Source organism: Ipomoea triloba, chromosome 11 (assembly GCF_003576645.1).
Source record: "Ipomoea triloba cultivar NCNSP0323 chromosome 11, ASM357664v1".
Classification (NCBI taxonomy): Eukaryota; Viridiplantae; Streptophyta; class Magnoliopsida; order Solanales; family Convolvulaceae; genus Ipomoea; species Ipomoea triloba.
The window spans coordinates 5,616,489-5,629,301 of record NC_044926.1 but is presented as its reverse complement, the minus strand read 5'-3'; the positions used below and the strand labels follow the sequence as shown (position 1 = coordinate 5,629,301).

General features: G+C 36.4%; 2 protein-coding genes across 2 annotated transcripts; one reads left to right on the top strand and one right to left on the bottom strand.

The window, feature by feature from the left end:
* The first annotated feature begins 277 nt into the window (after window positions 1-277).
* LOC115997049 (RNA-binding protein with multiple splicing 2) lies at window positions 278-4,465 on the top strand. The gene is made up of 9 exons (XM_031236503.1): window positions 278-532; window positions 649-828; window positions 916-991; window positions 1,411-1,540; window positions 1,674-1,791; window positions 1,909-2,000; window positions 2,106-2,175; window positions 2,286-2,368; window positions 3,103-4,465. The coding sequence occupies exons 1-9, from the start codon at window positions 398-400 to the stop codon at window positions 3,191-3,193; spliced, it is 975 nt and encodes a 324-aa protein (XP_031092363.1). The 5' UTR covers window positions 278-397; the 3' UTR covers window positions 3,194-4,465.
* A 441-nt stretch (window positions 4,466-4,906) lies between these two features.
* Window positions 4,907-11,085, bottom strand: LOC115997162 (exocyst complex component EXO84B-like). Its single transcript, XM_031236668.1, has 7 exons — window positions 10,598-11,085; window positions 9,277-9,374; window positions 7,927-8,947; window positions 6,831-7,340; window positions 6,450-6,638; window positions 6,223-6,359; window positions 4,907-5,379 (listed from the first exon to the last, which is right to left on the bottom strand). Exons 1-7 carry the CDS (start codon window positions 10,769-10,771, stop codon window positions 5,217-5,219), a joined length of 2,292 nt encoding a protein of 763 aa, XP_031092528.1. The 5' UTR covers window positions 10,772-11,085; the 3' UTR covers window positions 4,907-5,216.
* Window positions 11,086-12,813: the final 1,728 nt, after the last annotated feature.

Below are 12,813 nucleotides of genomic sequence, written 5' to 3'. Positions count from 1 at the left end.
GCGTGATAAACAATTGACGCGATGATCATGACATTTTAATTTTATCGTCAATGTTAATAATTTACAACGAGAAAAGTTAACAGTGAATTACAATTGAAAATGATTTAATACTTAAATGACTAAATTTGATAGTTTTAACAGTTAAAGAACTAACATGAACATTGAAAATTAGTGATAGTTATAACTTATATCACATATGACAAAAGAACAAAATCCATAATTAACTTAAGGGCTTAAATAGAAGGATATTTACGTTGAAGGGACTGGCACGCAAATATTAGAATTTCATGAACGGCCTGCTTTCTATTCGCGCAATCTCTCTAGGGTTTTCTTCGGGTCGTCTCGCGCCATTATTGCCGTGCACTGTAAACGGATCGATCGGTTGATTTTCCGATAGATGGCCGGCACCGGAATGCACCCGTACCACCAGCAATGGGCTCCAGCTCCGGCTCCCGCTGCAGCGCCACCTCCTCCGCCGCCGCACGTTCCTCAAATGCCTCTTAATGACCCTAATCGTCCCCCTAACGACGAGGTAACAGCGAAAGCACACGGAGATTTTCTATTTATTTTGTGTGGAAATTTGATGCTTTTATGCTTGCTCGAAAGAAAGGCGCGATATTTGGAGGTTTTTGACTCTTTGGATTTTAGGTGCGTACGATTTTCATCTCCGGGCTGCCGGAGGACGTGAAGGAGAGAGAACTCCAGAACCTTCTTAGGTGGCTACCGGGTTACGAAGCATCTCAGGTCAACTTTAAAGGCGAACACCCCATGGGGTTTGCTCTTTTTTCCACTCCTCAGTTCGCCATTGCTGCCAAGGATGCCCTTCAGGCAATTACTGGTTTTTCTTATACAATTTCCATTCATTTTTTTTAATGTTTTTTTTCCCTCCTTATTGAGTACATGGTGGGGCTGTAGGACATGGTTTTTGATGCGGAGTCTAAATCTGTGCTGCATACTGAGATGGCCAAAAAGAACCTTTTTGTTAAAAGAGGTAGGGTCTCAGGTTTCTGTTCTTATGTTGTTCATTGCATACAATTCATGCCATCTGTGTAATAAGGCACTTAATAACATAGCTGGAAAAAGTGAAGTACTTATTGTGCTAGGAAATTTATAACTTTCCTTTATGCACACTATGTTTTGCTTGCTGAGAGAAGGATTCTCATTGCAGCAGATAGATTCATTGTATTAGTATACATGGTTAGAGATGCGGATTCATTTCCCTGGAAAATCTGAAATATTAGAATTGTAATTCAATGGAACGTGTCAGTGTCATATTTTGTACTGACAATTGCTTGAACAACGCCGGCAATCAGTATCTGTGTCAGATGTTTTTTTTTTTTAATTTTTTAATTCTTAATTTCTTAAATGATTTATAATATTGGCCCTGTGCTAATTATCATTTGCTTGCAGGAATTGTTGCTGATTCAAATGCTTATGACCAGAGCAAACGGATGCGGACTGGCGGTGATTATACACATACTGGGTACTCTAGTCCCTCCCCTTTTCACCCCCCACCTGCACCAGCTTGGGGGCCACCTGCGTAAGAGTACTCCATTCTCACAAAAAATTGCAGCACAATTTCCTGCAACTTAATTGAATTACACTAAATTTAAGTCACATGGATGGGTTGTTGTCATACTTGTAATATGGACCTGATTAGTAATATGGCACAGGTACATGACTCCACCACCTCAACCATATGATCCATATACTGGATACCATGTTCCTCCTGTGCCAATGCCTGTTCCTGCTCCTATGCCTGCAGCACCAAGCAGCTATGTGCCTGTCCAGGTAATGTGTGATGCAATGGCTCTGTTTTTATGTTTTTGCTTCTGGAAGCTGTTGATGAATGAGCCATTTTTCTGGTCCTGTGTTTAATTGCTAATAATGATTGATTTACTCTTGTAGAATACAAAAGATAATCCTCCTTGCAATACCCTTTTCATTGGCAATCTTGGAGAGAACATAAATGAGGAAGAGTTGAGGGGCCTGTTCACTGCGTAGGGATTTTGCATCTTCATCTAATTGATCTACGTCATGTACAAATTTTCACACGCCTGTTATTGACTGGATTTTGTTTGTTTCACCAAAAAATTGTCTGACAGGCAACCTGGTTATAAGCAGATGAAGGTATTGAGACAGGAAAGGCATACTGTATGTTTCATTGAGTTTGAAGTAAGTTTATAATGGCTACACAAATGAAGTTTCTTTCAGATGCTTGTTCTATTCTTCTCTATGCAGCTTCTGTTATCTATGTTGTTATTCAAAGTCACATAATTTTGCAGGATATGCAGAGTGCCACCAATGTGCACCATACCTTGCAGGGTGCTGTTATACCTAGTTCTGGTGCTGTTGGCATGCGGATTCAATATCCTTTCTCCATTCGAGACATCTTAGAACTTGAGTTTTTAAGTGCTTTTTTTCAGACATTCTCAATATTTCTTACCTGTGGGTTGGGAATTATCTCTGTTAATTTGATCTCTTTGTTATATTTGCTATCATGTTCACTCTTTATTTAAGTAAAATTCACACTGAGAATTAGGGCAGCTTTTTAGTTTCCTTTTTTCGTATCCAGATCTCTCTTCTTGCACTTGGTTTTTGGTCAAGAACTATCACACTTAGGGGGGTAGGTTTGAAAGGCACACACTCTTAATGTATATACCTCTTCTTTCCCATTTTATTTTATTTAAAGTTTTTTTGAAGGGTCATCCCGTAACTAAATTTTTAATATGTTTGTTTGATACATTTCAAAATTTTGATTATCCTGACAAGTAATACTTTTCATTTACTTTTGTGATAAGTAGTTTTTATTTTCAAATATTGAATTTATCAATATTTGAAGTTTCCCAAATTTTAGTCAAATTGACAACCAAAAAAAGTGTCTTTGACACTTAAAATGGGGGTGGATACATTATAGGTATGCATCTCAAAATGCATGCTGTAGATAAGGCTTGTCAGTTGTCACCAGTGGTTGAAGACTTGAAGGAGAAAAGTATAAGGCTATTTTGTAATGCTCTTCATGTAGCATTGTGTCAATTATACATGTTCTTTATGCAGATGTTTTTACATGGACGCCCATGGTTTTCCTTAACGTCAAGCTACATATTCAAAGAATCCATTTGGAAAAAGGAAGGATTTCAATCACATTTCCCCTGCTGCAAATGGAGCTCCACCACCTATGACCTACCAGTAGCTGGAAGGGGATGTATTCTGTTCTCTATGCTCTGACAAATACAAATCCTTAAATGATAGGATGCATCATGGACAGCTGTTGCATGCATCCATGTAATCATCAAGTCATCAGCATTAGCATCTCTTCTCATGTGAATGAATGCAAACTGTTGCATCATGAGCATATTCTTGGACCATCTTATAGTTTACCCAGGGCATGCATTTGAGGCAGTGGCATGGCAAGAAAAGCTAACTTCATTGGGTTCATGTTTTTGCGACATATTAAATTAAGGGTGCATGTAATTTTAGTGTAGAAATTATGTGATTTGACTTTGCACTATGCCATATTTACCTAAGATGTCATTAATGCTTCCTTTGTTAGATGTATTGATGTCTTTCATATCATTTTTATTGTCCATTTTTAGTTTAGTTAGGCAACTAGCAAACATGCCATTCCACAAAGCTTGATCCTACAGCAATGTCATTAACATATCATGGTACTAATTGACTAGAAACCTATATCATGATCTTGTTTACCATTAGAATTATCATTATCATACTATTTCTATCATGATTAATGGGAAAGTTATCATATACATCATGATCATGATTAGCTATTATCTAGAAACCTACATCATGGTCATGATTACCAATGGAGATCATACATTTCTACCATCATAGGTTCATTATAGTTTGGGTCCATTAACACCCCCCATCCATTCAATCTTATAGAACACCCGCGTCCAGGTCTTCAAAGAATCTTCGAAAATCCAGTCCATGTTCATTTTTGCAGGGACTTTTTACAAACTAAAGCAACCTCTATCCAAGTCAGGGATGCAAAGTCTTCTGTCAGGTATATTAAATTTCTTTAGATGATGGAATTTTGGTGGAATGTAGCATTTTGACTTGGAGCTCTTTAAAACTTGTGTGTCTTTGGGAGTTTTCATTTTTTATTTTTATTTTGAGACTGAATTGCTCTGATCTCTTTGATACTTCTTACTTTCTACTGATTTTAATTATATTGCAAGACATGACTGGAACTGAATTTTGGACTAGTATGCACTGTTGTGTTCATAACAGGTTCAGGAAATTTGACGTGCCAACCTATAAGTTGCCAATGGGTGCTTTGTGTTTGAATTAGGTCAGTTAGAATGTAGTAGTGAAAATTTGTATGCTTTTAGCTTTCCACACTAGTAGTAGTAGTTATGGGCTAAATTTTTGTGAGGGACTACAGCTCAAATGTATTTTTACCTGCTTTTATAATTTTTATATTTATTATTACATTACTAATGAATATTTTAGTTTGGAAATGGCAACTGCTTCATTATATTTTGTAGAAGGACTGGATTGAAAGGAATACAATAATCATGATACATATGGAATGTTTTATATTTTTCTTTTATCTATTTTTAATTTTTTTTTTTCAGTTAGTAAACAAAGTTAACAAACTATTTCCTTGTAATATTGAAACCCCAATTATGTCTTGCATCTTATATCACGAAACGGACCAATTCGAAATGTTATTCTTTCTATTGTCTTTGTCATGATTCTTTGCTTTATTTTCTTAAGTATTTTTTTATATTATTTTTAAATTTATTTTGTTGTTTAATAGTTCTTTTAATGTAATATATATACTAATACTAAATAATATGAAAAAAAATTAAATTGTAAATAATTTTAATTTTGTTTCATTACTGAACTGGATACCTAACGAGACACTTTAATAGAGATGATGTGAGGCGGAAACGGAGGGAGTATTTAACATTTGAAACACATTCTTAATCTCATTACACTTGAGTACAAAATCTACAAATAATTTTTTTCCAATTCAAATGCCCCCAAATACTGGGAACACATTTTCTTCGAAAGAAAAAAAATTAAAAACTCTTTAATGCCTCTCACTTTTAAGGTGAAAAAAAAAAAGAAGAAGAAAGCTGATGTGAAGGTATGAGTTCTCTATTATGGAGACAAGAAAAGGCTAATCTAAAGATGATGAAAATGAGTTCCACATTTACTTTACAACGGTGTAAACATTATTATAATCCTCAATAACTCCCGTGGGATCTCACAGAAGATACTGATTGAGCTGAGACAGAAGCAGTCGGGCTGTTCAAATCCCGTTCCCCATTTGCAGCTTTAGGCTTTCCACTCAGCTTATCCATTGCATCCTGGCACACCTCGGTGAACCACTCGTCCTCTGGAAGCACACTGCAAAACATTTTGGTGGTCAATACATCTGTGAACTCATACATGTACTAGCCATTGGTGTGAGAACAGAAAATGGGAATTTATTATTGTCTAAACATAAAAGCAGGAGATGAGGATGAGAAATCTACTTGGACGGCTGTTATTACTCTTCCTCCCGAATGTATCTTATGCTTGTAACTAAAATGTGTTACGAACTAAAAGGAGACTAATTTGGTCATCTTAGCTCCCCGTTGGATGTGAGGCCACATTTCACTGGTTTCTAAAATACTATGCAAACACATTGTATATGAGAAAAAAAGCATTGGCTGCTGATGTTTTTATCTCTCCTTGTGCATTCTATAGTTCAACTGTCACACGAGTAATTATCTAGATTTTACATTTTGGAGATAGATTTATTTGAATATGGCAATGCAACTAGGAATAGGATTCAGGAGGTCATAAAAAAAAAGGTAGCTATGGTGTTTACTCAGAGAAAACCTTGCAGTTAACAAAATCCATGAATTTTTATGAGATAAAGCTTTTCAAGGCTTCTTGTTTTACAATTTCTAAAAATAAAATTTAATAAACTTACTAGAGGACTGAATACGATTGCCACAAAGATCAAGGGATTGCAACTGATTACTAATTTTGATAATGCTACTATAGTTAAGACTTTTCTCATTACCATTCAACTCCAAAACTATTTTAAAGTTTTAAACTTTTAGTTAGTATCATTTCATCAATCAGCTTAATCTTGGCTGGTTGAGGAAACATGGAAGGTTCAAAGATGTTTGATAGCCCAAACCGAAACATAAAAAGGAATTAACACCAAAAGGATGATTCTAGATAAAGTAATTCGCATACCTGTATGGATCCATCCCAGTTGTAGAAAATGCAGACATTGCTTTAGATATGATATCATTGACAACACGGAGCAAATTCCTAGATAAGTAGCGGCCTTGTGAAGCAAAGCATCTGACAAATGTCATATCCATATAGAACTGCCACAAAGTTGAACAAGTATTAACATACAGTTACTGAGCCAGCATTGAATAAAAGTTTTAAATAATGTGAATATGAAGTATGTAAACCTGCTGAAGACCAAGAGGACCTAAAGGCGTTGGTCCTTCCTCAATATCATCCCAAAAACTCTGGTCTTGTGAAAGCCATAAGATGACAGTTTCAGTGAGCCTCATCAACAACAATGTTGCAAACCTTTCCCGGCCCACAAACATATCTGCAGCTATGGCTGCTATCCTGTTGAGTTTTACATAGAGTTCCTGATGGTATCATGATCAACCATATAAAGTCAATGAAATGCTTCTCTTTTCAAGTATTAGGATACAAACTTAACAAAGAGAACCACAATTAAAAGATCACTATTTCTTGAGTTGGCCCAATAATAATAATAATAATAAAAATAAAACAATGGTTATATTAAAGTTGATGATAAATTGGGATAAAAGATATACCTGGAATATATGAGAAGGGAACCATTCCATCTCATCTGCATTACCATCCATGTTTATATACATATCCGCAGTAAGATGGCTGTCTCCTTCCTCAGTAAAAATAAGATCCAGTGCATGTTGTTGACAAAAGCTATCTTTTAATCTGTCAACAGTACTAACAAGACGCTTTTTCCATTCTCTTTGCTCAGGATGTCGGGTTTGCCTATCAGATCTTCGTTGAGACTCATCCTTGTGATTACCCTGATTGAAGGAAAGCTTCATGGCAGCACGTGGTAATAGCTCATCTGCTAGTAATGATGCATTTGCAAGTAAAGCAATTTGCTGAGCTTCAGTCTCAGCCATTCGGACAATTTTATTCCCTGAACCTTCAATGCTCACCTCCTCTTCCAAAGAACCAGGTAATGCTTTTATTAGTGTATTAACATAAGAGTTGAAGACCTGAAACAAACCTTCCAAAGCTTTTCCACCCAACTGCATACTTAGCAAGGGTCCCACGTCCTCAAAGAAATCCTGCACAAGCAATTAGAGTAACTTGATTCAACCACATGCCTCCAAATGTATTGCAAGTACTAGCAGCATACATCTAGACGAAATCTCAAAAGTAATAACAACCTCCCAGTAATGCCGTAATGTTAACAAACATGATATTAGTAAATGAAGCAAAACCAAATAAGATCTGACTTTAAACATATGATATTATGATTATAGTAATAAAACATGTATCATGGCATTTCATTTCTTTTTCTTTTTTTAGTGGACAGTCAAAGGGAAGCATAGCAGCATTTTAGTATAAAAAGTATAATTATTGCAGAATAATAATTAAGTCAAAGAACACTACATAGAAAAAGTCGGAAACATATAACATTATAGCTACATGCTAACAAACAATATGGTAGAGGGAAGGCAAACTTTATTTGAAATCCAGAGATATCTATCAATATCCTAACACTATGAATATGAAAACTCTGATTTAAATGAAAGGAATACAAGAAACAATGGGGAAGGTAAGTGTAACTTAGGCCTCCTTTTATAGTTATTTGTTTCCTTTTTCCATTTTGTTTTCTTTTCTTAGGCAATAAAGAGGAAAAGCATTTACCTGAACCATTAAATTGAACCGATGAGCACTGATTGAAAGTTTATACTGATATGCAGAAGATTGACGTATGGAAGTTGGAGGATAATTAAGTTCCCAATCATCAGCTGCTGCTAAAGCAGCAGTGCTCTCTTCAATACGTTTTATATTAGCGTCCAGTGCTTGTTCAACACTAGGTCTAAACAGCTTCAGAAGCACTGGGCAAAGTGCAAGACCACGAGCTTCCAACAATTGACAGTGTCCTAAAGCTATTTGGACACACTCTGCAGCAGCCCTCAAGCCTCCAGCAGCTGCAGATGAAGTTAGTGCATGTCTTTTAACAAGAAGAGCAAAACCCTCTGCATGCTTAGTAGCCCACATTACGAGCTCGGATGTATAAGATGGCTCATTTCCAAAAATAGCCAATGAATCAGTGGCTGCTTGAGCAATAGCAGAGAATACCAGCTGTGAGAGTGCTGCAGTATATGCTCCTCCATATGATGTGCTTGATGGACGAAAACTTTGCATATTGTACTGGTATCTCTGAGAATGTGCATTAAGTAATAAACTATGAGCACGAGGACCATCACCAAGCTTCTTAAGAGCTGAAATAGCAGCACGAAGCTCAGCACCACGAGTAGATGGTTGGCAAGCAATATCAGCAAGCTGATCAGCTAACCTTTGCCTAGATTCAGTAATGGAATTTTGTAGCATTAAAAGCAGGGCAGGACTTAGTGTTTTATTTTCTTTAGCTTCAGAAGCTATGTGTTCTCCTTCATCAAGGCTGGACAAGGCTTCATCTACTCTTCTCTCAGCTAATAAAACATCGAGGTGATCAGGAAACTCAGTTAACCAGTTCTCTATATCTGAAGGTTCACTTATTTCATCATTGGAACTGCTATTGGTGGCAGAATCAGGAAGAGAATCAGACAAAGAATCAATATGAACACCTTCAGCTAAATTATGGACTAAAGTGGCCTGAGTGGATAACAAATTTCTAATTGATGAAAGTTCACCCTCCAAATCCGAAATTTCTTTTGATGTCCTGCAATTGCAAATTGGACAAAGAAATAGAAGCAAAAAAGAATGTCTGTCAGAATTACCAGGAAATAATTGAAACAGTGAGGGTAAAAGTAAATTAAGTGCCCTTGCATATGCCAGATGCATGTTAGCTCAATGCAACTTAGTCCTAATCTGAGGAGGCTATTGTATTTCCCCATTCAATTTCATAATGCATTACCATGATCTTCACCATCAAGTGAACTAATAATAAGTCAATTGTTTATTAACCCAGAACAGGGTTTGTGATGAGTAGAAATGTCCAAAAGGAGGTTAAGGAAACCAGAGGTGAAAATAGCTATAAAATTGGCTCACCGGATGAAAGCAGTATAGTTAGCATAGACACTTCTGCGCATCTCCTCAGCAGAGGCTTTTTTCAGATCCATAAGATTCGAACATAATTGCCTAATCTCCTGAAAACAGAAATACATCTTGGTATCAAAATCATTACACAATTGGATAGATAGATCTTTCTTAGCACTCCATGAAAAAATATCCCTTCACTTACTAGTTACTATGAACATACTAACCCCAATTTCAGGTATCATTATACAGGAATGACACTGAAATTTAAATTGATCAGACAAAGAAAGGCCAAGCAGAATAAAACAGAACTTGCTGAACCTCTTTGCTTGCTTACCGCCTAAAAGGCAAGTTTTAACTTATTTTGTTGCCGTATGATAACATTCATAAAAACGGAAATAAAATAGATCTGTAATTCAGATATAATGTGCTCTAGAAGCAAATAGATTACAATAATGTTATCCACATGTACAATTACAAAGCAGATAAGCCGACTAAAGGTTGAAAGATCGACCATTCATCGATATCTACAAGCATATACTTAATTGATCCACAAAGGAGAAAAGCCACGTGTGTACAAAGGTGTACCCTCCCTATAATACAAATTGCATTAGACCATTTTAACTTCTCTTTTTCCAGATCAATAATAAAAGCTATACATATTGGTCACCCCATGAATTTGAATATTTTAAATATTATTGCTGTTTAAATCTGACCTCAATCATATACAACCGGTACACCATATTGTGCATTTCTTGTTAACAAATTAATTAATTGTTGGTAAGCCAAAGATCATTTAGATTAATTTCCCTCGAGAAAAATCAAAAGACATTTATCCTCGACCTCCAAAATAAAGGCATCTCTCACATAGTCACATACTAGCGTGACATAACAAAATGTCTGGGATATCTGTCTTAAAACTAATAATATGGGAAATAAAATTGCATTAAGTAGAGTGAATGGCCTTTGATTTCCATTTAATCAAAAGAATAATGACATGGTAATCATCAGTTGGCAATCTGTATTGATAAGCAGGTCAAAATCAGAGGCTATTTAAATAACCTCAGAACCAGAGAATATGTTAGTACAAGAGCATCATACAGAAAACGAATTGGCAAACACCTTTTACACTTGCAGTTTTAAGAGGTTAACAGAGAATGAGCAGCATTGTGTAAACCAAACACAAAATCAAGGTTTCTCCTTATAACACGCAGAGTATATTTTAGCAAGCCGTGAATCGAAGTACTAAGCTTTGAAAAAATAAAACGGTAATACTACATTTGATGAAACAAACAAACCAAGTTAGGACAAAAATTAATGAAAATTAGAGGACCTTTTCATTCAATGAGTGACATTTGGACTGCACATAAACATCGGCGTCGAAACTATCGGATTTGAAGATGTTGAGATTCTCCTCGAGGTTGGTTCCAGCATCCCTAGCGCTCCCTTTTGCCGGCATCCCCGACGCGTGTGACCTTGACCGAGAAGACTTCAAGGTGGTAGCCATGAACGCCAAATCACTCGCAACTGATTTGCTAATGCGGCGAAGTACTAGGGCTGAAATGCGCGATTGACGACGACAGAATGCTGCAATCGAATGAGTTAGATCTGCGGCGCGAGAGGAGGCTGCGGAGGTGAGAGAGGAATTGTAGCCATTAATGATTGGAGCAGGAGAAGAAGAAAAGTAGACGATCCCGAAGATGGCGCGTTAGTTGGCGGGTTTAGATTGAACAAATATACAGATAGAGAGAGAGAGTGGGTTTGTTGGGTTGGCCAACCCAGCTAAGCAATGGTGGTGGGGTGCAGTTGGAGACGCTGCTGCGGTAGCGGTGGTTAACACTCTCTCTCTCTCGCCGTTTTCCGTAAATTCGCAAATTTCATAACTGAATAGTTTAGTTTAGTTCTATAATTGTTTTCAAAAAGAAAAGTTTAGTTCTATAATTGACAGATTGTTTTTATTACTATCAATACTTTTTTTTAAATACATTATTTGTTCATAATTACTTTATTTAACTTACTTAAAGCGAGAATCAATACTTAAAATTACTGAATTTACTCTTTTATGGCTCAAATGAATTTTTTTTTATAAAATTCTAATTATTTTTAAATCGTATTTTGAAGTTATAAGTCTATAAATAGAATAGTTAAATGAAGTTAATGAATTTTATTAATTAAACCAGTCGATGTTGTTTATAATTGGTCAGTTGCCTTAACAACTTAGCTGGGGGTAGCAGACTAGCAGTAGCCCCACAAGAAGTTAATGAATCTCGAATGTTCAAAAGGCATTCTTCTTCAAATACTATACATGACATAAAAATCTGAATAGTAGTTCAGTGAAATTTTGTATCGAATAATATGTTTTACAAATTAGACCCAGACTCAAAACCTCTCCCTATCTTTCACATAAACATTTAATTGTAAACTAAATCGGAAGGGAAGAGCTCAGGTCACTGGATCGATGGCCGGATTTTGGTACCTGCGCCGGCCATCCTCAAGTGTGACGCTTGCCGGCGATAACAGTCGCCAGAACTTCCACATTATTTACTTTAATATCTATGGACTATGGTCTGTGTAGTATGCTGGAGAATACTATTCCCTGATGCTGAATATTATGATTATTTTTCATTCCCACAAGAAAAAAAACAAAACTACAATCAATACATTTTGAAATCGCATCATTTAATAACCAGAAAACAAATATCCGACAACAAAATGTGGTGGGGAGGAATGTTACATTTATGTCTCTGAGCAGAATATCAAAGTTCTGCTGCTTCTGCAGCTCTATTTATTACTCAAAATATGTGATGCACTACATATGGTATAACGTGCCAGGTCAGTGCAAAGTTGAACAATCAAAAGCAGTTATTCAGCAAACGCAACCTGAGAACACTCTCATTCTTCGCCTGTATCTGAGCGGATGGCTGTTGAAGCAAACAAACATAAGAATATCAGTACCCAAGGATGCTCATGCTTATCAAGAGACTAAGAAAACATTTATGCCAGCACCAGATAATACTCTAATAAAGGCACCAGAGAAATGGCACATACAAAATTGTTCATTTCCCTCACTCTTTAGTCTAAACCTTCCATTTTCTTTCTCCAGTCTTTGGAGTCATTATTACAACCCTCTTGAGCAATTTCTAATCACAAATCTTCTAAAATCTAAAACGATAAGTGACAAACTTACTGACTGCAACACCACGTTCAATCTAAAACAGAGAAGACATGCCTTTTAAAAGGGCAAGGGGAAAAAGGATGAAAACACACCCATGGTATGGGAACAAATCTAGTGTGAAGATTTCAGATCACACCTTTTGGGAACAAATTTAGATCTAAGGCCATTAGGCAATCCCTATTCCCTAGGTATGACCTAGTGTGATCCCCCTACATAATTGAGAGGAGTTAAGATGCACACAACCTAACTTTAATTGAGATGCTCTGAACCATTGTGAGAGAAAATCAAACACTTCTTTCATTTTAAGACTTCGAACCCAAGACCAAGCAGGCAACAAGTTAGCACTTGGACACAACAGAAGTTCTACCTTATAA